At 38.9% G+C, this 7,890-nt stretch overlaps 1 protein-coding gene across 7 annotated transcripts in view; it reads right to left on the bottom strand.

Moving 5' to 3' along the window:
- Positions 1 to 7,890, bottom strand: part of ATP8A1 (ATPase phospholipid transporting 8A1) — a 116,432-nt gene that overhangs the window by 99,053 nt on the left and 9,489 nt on the right. For 3 of the 7 annotated variants that reach the window (XM_009641250.2, XM_035896758.1, XM_009641249.2), the window contains exons 2-4: positions 6,615 to 6,729; positions 4,639 to 4,738; positions 1,347 to 1,445 (exon numbers count right to left, since the gene is read on the bottom strand). In XM_009641250.2, the coding sequence (XP_009639545.2) occupies positions 1,347 to 1,445; positions 4,639 to 4,738; positions 6,615 to 6,729 (314 nt within the window). Of the gene's footprint in view, positions 1 to 1,346; positions 1,446 to 4,638; positions 4,765 to 6,614; positions 6,730 to 7,890 lie in introns of those variants that run through there. The other 4 variants (XM_035896760.1, XM_035896762.1, XM_035896759.1 and 1 more) reach the window with 3 other exon arrangements.

The following is a 7,890-nucleotide window of genomic DNA, read 5'->3' as shown; positions in this document are numbered from 1 at the left end:
ATAGAAGTCAGAATGGACACTTCCAAGTCATGACAATATCCCAGCTCTTTTAAAGTTTTCATTCAATGCAAGAAGAAAGCAAAACTACTACCACAAACACTGACTGGAGAGAGCCAAGGAAAGCTTGGCATAGGTGGGTGTACCTGACTAACAAGGACAAAGATTCCATGTCTGTTCCTGGCCATCAGGCATCAGCAGATTGCAATTAGCACCATGACATGAAAGACTAACAGTAAATTGCACTGGGCTGGAGCAAAGGGAAAAACTGAAAAAGGCCTATTCCTCCTGCTGTCTACAAAACCGTGTAAAGTCACAACAGTGAAACCAAGGATTTTATGCATGTGACTTTAGAAATACAGATATATCAGATGCATGGACCTGGATTTGACAACTGGGGAAAATCCATTTTTAAAACTTTAAAAATGGCACATTAGTGACCTGTACTCATTCATCTAAAATATATGAAACCAAATAGATTACTATTCTAAACATACTAGAAGTGTTGCATTAGAATTCCAGTAGCAAGTTAAAAGACACTTTTTAGAAAGGTCCAGGAATTACTTGGTTGTGAAACAAAAATCCACCCAGTTTCAGGTGTGGAGGACAAGTGAAGACGCTTGAGACTGTGCAGCCTCCTAGATCCTCAACTCTGAGATCCTGAGGGCTTATCTATTTTTTTTAAAGGCACCTCAAATAAAGATGTAAAAATAAAAAGGATCCTGGGAAGATATTTGTAATCCTACCTTCTTTATGGTGAGTAAAGCCAGAAGTTCTCATAATTTTTCTATAAAATGGTAGTCTAGTATCTCATTCACAGATTGAACTCAAATCTCACAAGTATAATCAGTGAAAGTAAAGGGCTGCTCCTGCTCATGCAGGAAGGAAAAAAAAAATTCTAACCAAATATTTAAGGGTTATTTGGTTTTAAAATAGATTCCACCTGAGGTGAATTTAGTAGCTTCCAATCTTCTTTTAGCAGAGCCTTGTTTGAGAAACTGACAATATTCTGGACTTGACTGGGTTCTGTGGAGTTTTTGGTTCCACTTCACACTTTAAAATATACTTGTACTTCATTAATGAGAACTGTTTTACTAGAAACAATCTATATAATAAACACAACAGTCACTGTAAACCCATGTTATTGTCACTTGTATACACAGTAAAACCACTTTCAAATTATAACACCATATTCTAAAGATTTCATCTGAAATACACAGCTTCAGAAGTTTTCAAAAGCATCCAGAAAGCAAGAATGGTTCAACACAGATTCATATTACAAAAATTTTGTTGAATAGGCTATGAAAAATTTGAGACATATTTACAAAATATTGCTATTAAATACTTACAATATCCTCTATTATCTCCTTCACCGCAGCTACCGCTAAAATAAATAAGAGAGGGACCAATGTTGTATAACGGCCTGTTGGTGATACATCTGGTATTTGCTATTAAAAAGAGAGAAAAAAATTGTTTGCATTGCTGGTTGAAAACATATTTTTAATACAACAAGCAGTACTTTCTGTGCAAATACAGACAAGGCAACTAGATTCACTTTTCAGACATGGTGCTGATTATTCCCGAGAAAGGATTATCGTCTTCTATGCAAAAGAAGCTGATACAATAAAACAACATTTGCATTTTAAATAGTATAGAATTTAGTGGAGTTACTTTCAGAGGTTTTCATGTCTGCAGAATATTCATTCACCTTCCTTTTTGGGTTTTCAAATGAAATTAAAATGCATATTTATGGAACACAATGAATTTTTTCAGTTTATATTTTTGTTAGAATGGACACACGTCCAAGGTATTTTTACTTCTTTACAGTTTTAATCTCTAAGAGATATTTTGTATCATACTAGTTATTAATTGACAAATTTCAAATAGCTGCTTTCTGTCAGACTATTGTAAGAAACCCATTTTTGCTAAGCAGGTATGGGCACAGATGGTGCAAGTGAATGCGTGTGTAAAGTAAATGCTGAGAAGATGCAGCTACTTATGTGGTATACATGGATGGTTATTCATAATTATCTTTATATTGACTAGAGGTCTTAATGGCAACATTGACAGGTGAGAGGATTGCTGCCTTAATAGACCTATAATAGGCAATGCAGGCCACATGAGTATAATCAGATCTTTGCAAGAAAAGAGTACACTAATAAGTGGTGCCTCAATGTGGTTAGAAGACATCCTCAATTTATCCTAAAATGTTTTGAAAAGAGCCAATATTATTTATTATATACATTTCTTTTTGCTACCAACATATTGTGCTTCTGAAAGAGAACAGGATGTTATATGTAGATATGCTTTGTTTCTTGGAGTAAGACCAATATAGATCTATTTTCCAGGTTACTCTAGACCACATTTTTCAAGCAATTAAATGGAAACCAGGCAGAAAAAATTATTGTTGGGCAAATGCCTATGTGTTGGCTACAATGGAAAGGGATCTATCACTTCTCCTATTCCTACCCTTTCATTCCTCCCTGCATGTATGCCCAAACTCCCCCATTCCAATTACACATTATTTTCCAGGCAAAATACTAAAGCGAAAGGGGCTCCAGCCCATCCTCTGGTTTTATTACCCCAGAGAGCAGCCCTTCCGAGAGGGACTTGGGGGTGCTGGTGGATGAAAAGCTGGACATGAGCCGGCAATGTGCGCTGGCAGCCCAGAAGGCCAACCGTACTCTGGGCTGCATCAAAAGAAGCGTGGCCAGCAGGTCAAGGGAGGTGATTCTGCCCCTCTACTCTGCTCTGGTGAGGCTGCACCTGGAGTACTGCGTCCAGCTCTGGAGCCCTCAGCACAAGAAGGACATGGAAGTGTTGGAGCGGGTCCAGAGGAGGGCCACAAAAATGATCCGGGGGCTGGAGCACCTCTCCTCTGAGGACAGGCTGAGAGAGTTGGGCTTGTTCAGCCTGGAGAAGAGAAGGCTGGGGGGAGACCTGATTGCAGCCTGTCAGTACCTAAAGGGGGTCTATAGGAAAGACGGGGAAAATCTTTTTAGTAGGGCCAGCTGGGACAAGACAAGGGGTAACGGTTTTAAACTAAACCAGGGTAGGTTTAGACTAGATATAAGGAAGAAATTCTTTCCAACGAGGGTGGTAAAACACTGGAAGGGGTTGCCCAGAGAGGTAGTGGAGGCCCCATCCCTGGAAACTTTCAAGGCCAGGTGGGATGGGGCTGTGAGCAACCTGATCTAGTTAGCGGTGTCCCTGCTAACTGCAGGGGGGTTGGACTAGATGACCTCTAGGGGTCCCTTCCAACCCAAAACTTTCTATGATTCTATGATTCCACTGCCTAACATTCCACTGCCTAACATTCCACACGCCTACCTGCCACCTTCTCAACCAGTCATGCCAAGCCACGAACAGCTTCTGAAGCCCTACATTCTGCATCTGCTAACTTGATGCACACAGTGGTACCACAAGAAATGCCATCGGGCCACTGGATTAGCCAGAGATGCCAGATGGGGTCAAAAGGCTGTTTATTTAGAAGCCACAGGTTTGCAGGCAGACAGCCTAATGAAACCCAGAACTTCAGATTTTTTTCCCCCTAGAAAACAGTGTAATCTACCTGTGCAGATGTATCCTAAGAAACTGTTCCAAACCCTTATAGTAGAAGCAAAGAAACCTACATAAGTACAGAGGAATCAACTTTCATTTGCTGAACATCTGAAGCGAGGGAGGAAAAAGTACACATGGTAGTATATGTGCCATTATTTTCATAATTTTTGTTTGGTATGTCAATTCCTAACACAATCTCCATAACAGGCAAATCAAAACATTCTAACACACGCGCTGGAAATTGCGCAGAAAATGTGTTTTTATCAAATATGATTAAGAATACAGAACAAGACAATGGTAATTATCACTGCACCTGCCCACAGTTCAGTTTTCATTCATCATCAGCTACTGCATGCATAGAATAGTATACAACAAAACCACAATCTGTTTTATCAACATGAACTACTGAAAAATTAAAATATTCTGATATACCTGCAAAATGTTATGTACTTCTCAGTAAGCTGGGTTAGGGATAGCCCTTTACAAACTTACTGAATGAAGCTACAGTAGTGGTATAGAAAAGACTGTGCTTTCTTCCTAACCAGCACAGTTAACCAGCTGGGAGATGGGAAATAGCTGCTACAGTACTGGACTGCGCTGCTGTTTTTCTTCTTCTAGGCTCAACTTCAATTCTTATCAGCTTCACTCTAAGAATAAATAATTATTTTTCTTCAGCTGCAGTTCCTGCCCCTCAAAACAGACTACAGGATTAAAGTTCATAAAGTTCTGGATTTTAGGCAGTACCATTCATTACAAGAAATGCCAACAGGTAACAGTCTTCCACATGTGCCAGATAATTTTAAATGGGATTTTCCTGTCACAACAGCCTTTTCCACCTACAGTATTTCAGCTACATTAACCTGTTTTACAGACATATTGTATGTATTGTGTTACCTCCAAGGAGTAAAAAAACCCACAAACCCAAACATTTACTAAAGGTATGCCTACAGAATAGAGCTATTCCAAGAGGCTAACCAGCTCAGAAAGGATGGTACACCAGCCTCGGTATCTCTGCAAAACACTGTCTATGGTATAAATGCTCTCAAGTTTCAAACATTAGCATCTTATTGTTGATCTTACCTGAAGTAACGCAATAAAAAGAAAAAATGCATTAGCAGCTCTTCTGAACTGGGAGTAAAGGAACCTTGGCAGGAATGTGATTATGTTGTACTTTGCAGTGCTGAGAGAAAGAGACAAAAACATGCGCTATTATTACAATACAAAAAATTCTTCAAATATATTCCTTCCCTCTCAGCTACACCTTTCAAATAAAACAGAACCTTTTGTGATTTCTGTGATAGCAAACAGATTTGTTTTGGCTAAAAGAGCAACTGAAAGATTTCTGCAGAGCGCCACCCGCAGGGGGGCTACCCCAGGAAGGCGCCCGCCGCCCGCAGGCACTGTCGTGAGCTTCCATGCTGAGGCAAGACATTCCCTTGTCACCTCTGCCTGCTCTCTGGGGAGCAGTCAAGCCCTGCTGCCACTCAGTCACAGGCAAAGAGGGGAGAGAGGAAAAAAAAAAATAAAAAAAATACAGAGAAGGTGGCAGTCAGGCGGTCACAGCACCGCTGAGGGAGGAGGCCCAGGCCGGGCAGGCCCAGGCCTGCAGCTCTTGGGCCCAGAGGAGAACCCTACCCCACAACCCATGGCGTATGCGGGCAGGTAGCTCTGCACAACGGCTCCAGTTCAGACAAAATTCTTGGGGAAAGAGGTATAACGAGCGTAATCAGGAGGGTGTTAAACGAGGACCGAGGAGCTGTGGAGCTTCTGCGCTGGGTGTGAGTGTGGGTGTGTTTAAGTGCAAAAAAGCCAATAACAGGATCACCTGGATTGAAATGGTGCATTTAAGAAATAATTAAAATAATAAAAATCTATTAAAAGATAAAACCCTATACCCTTCAGTGAATGGAAAATTCACTTTATTACTTTATTATTTTAAATTGATAAATATTGGATATTAAGTGTAGTTTTGCGAGGCTGGTAGAACAGAATTCATCTCATCCCACATAATAATCTCTGCTAAGCCATCATCACAAAATGTTTGAGCTCCCAGCTCTTTGTCAGCCTTACATTTGTTTAATGACAGACTGCTACCATCTATGTTCCTAAAACAACAACGGTGAAAATAATCATGCTAAAAGCATGGAACAGAAGACTTGTAAGAATATTTTAACCCCTTTTTAAGTTAGTAATATTTACTTTGACTTTGTGTAAAAGTCAGTTTAAAGGGGGAGTGAATATATCCTGCAAAAAAGCTCAACACTGTCAAGAAACAAAGCAAAAGACAGAAAAGACAGGTTGCGTACACAAACAAAAAGCATTATAAAGTTTCTCAAGTCTATGGAAAAACCTCACCACATTATCCTCAGTGTCTATAAAATTTCTGCATATTATCAAACGTACCTTCAGAACACACACCTACTTGGGACACGGATATCTTTGCCATTCATTTACTTTTAATTTTAACAGCAGAACTGAGGACAATATCAGACCTAAACATACCTTACTTATGAGTATTCAAGTGCCTTACTTAAAATTCAACAAAACCAAACAAAACCCCACAACATAAACCATCAGCAGAGTCCTAAAATCCGAACTTGAAATTCAAAATCAGTTTTGTAAGCAACCACAGCATCTTTGTAGCTGGTTGACTGAAAAAGACAAGAGTTTCCAAAGCACAAACAATGACGTGCTCAAGTGAAGAACATCTGCACTGGCATCCAGCTACCGGAAATATGTTCAAAGATGAACGGAACTTAAGCTGAACCAAAAGCTGAGGAACAAATCCATCCTCCAGTGACATGCTGACAGTGCAGCTGTAAAGCTTCTGTACCTTTCCCACCCTATTCTTAAAAATTTGGAAGGTCAGGTTTGTAATTGAAACAGCTCTGCTGCTCTCCTCATTTCACATCACTCTCCTTTCCAGTGTCTGAGACTGTAATTGGTGGTCAGAGGAAATGGCAGAAGTGGAATAAACAGAACCTTTTCTTTGTTTTTGCTATGCAACATGCAATGTTCTGAAATTAAATATGTATTTAAAAACCACTAATTAGTACCTGACATGATTATTGCAGAATTTGGTTAGCTGGGGCTGATTGATGAATATAGTTCTCAGTTCCTCTTGATCAGCTAGAGAAGTTTTCTCTGAAACATCATCTGTCTTCTCATAACCTGTAAAAACACAGCATGGTTTTCCCTTTTAAATAGATTTATATACACACATACATGAGATCCAAGGCACTTAATGACAAAAAAAAAAAAGACATCTATTGTGAATGTGAACTCAATGCATTTGCATTTCTCACAAGTAATGATCATTTAAAAAACCAAAAAAAGATATAGTCAAGATGCTTTGTAAAACTATGACAATGAATAACTGTAAAATTTACTGAATTCATGAGTACACTTAAATAGCTTGTGCTGCTTCATGGCAATATGAAACATACTACTGCCTGTTGATGCATTTGAACCCAGAAGTGAGCATACAAAAAAAAGAAAAAAGGAAAAAAATAAAACCCAAACCCCTAAAAGGTCAGTCTCATCCACCTCTCCCAGATGAGCGATCTTGAGTTAAAAATCTGCAAAACTGCAGAAATTACTTCCAGTAGTGAGGTGAATAATTATTTAAAAAGTAAGACACCAAGAGAAATATATTGACACTAACATAAGAAAAAGGCAAGAAGTTCAAGAATATACGAGTTATACCAGTAATTCTAGGCAACATGTAACAAAAAATAGTTATCTGCTAAATAAGCATTAAAAACTCATAAGATCTCTACATTATATACAGATCATTCAACAGTCTTGAGTTTTGCATTCAACAGTCTTGACATTGGTCATTGCAGAATTTAAAGGAAAGTCATATATTTGAAGGGGCATTTACTATTTATACAATTCATTCCATACTACTTAATCAATTCTCCTGCACTGCATCCGCCCAATATACACATAACACACTTTCCCCTTTGTGCTTCTTTTAAACTAGGTTATACACACCCACCCCTCCTCATAGTGTAACAAAGAGTCTGCAAAAACACACATACAGGTAGATTTCTTATAAAAACTTTGTGAAAATTTAACCATTAATCTCAATGGCAGAAAAACAGTTCAAGAAGACGTCTGAACAATGAAATGAAATACAAAAAGCACGTGTCCAGTATAGCTACCTTAAATCAAAATGACTCATTTATTTACTTGCAAAAATCACCTGTTTTGAGAAAATTAATTGCCGCAACTAAGACTAAGCAAACACAGAAAACTAATGTAAGCCACCCTACAATGAGATCGGTTATATTCTTCCAGCCCTTAGGAACACACGCCCCCCGCCTCTGC

Source organism: Egretta garzetta, unplaced genomic scaffold, assembly GCF_000687185.1.
Source record: "Egretta garzetta isolate BGI_Z169 unplaced genomic scaffold, ASM68718v1 scaffold256, whole genome shotgun sequence".
Lineage (NCBI taxonomy): Eukaryota > Metazoa > Chordata > Aves > Pelecaniformes > Ardeidae > Egretta > Egretta garzetta.
This window is presented reverse-complemented; position numbering and strand designations above follow the sequence as displayed.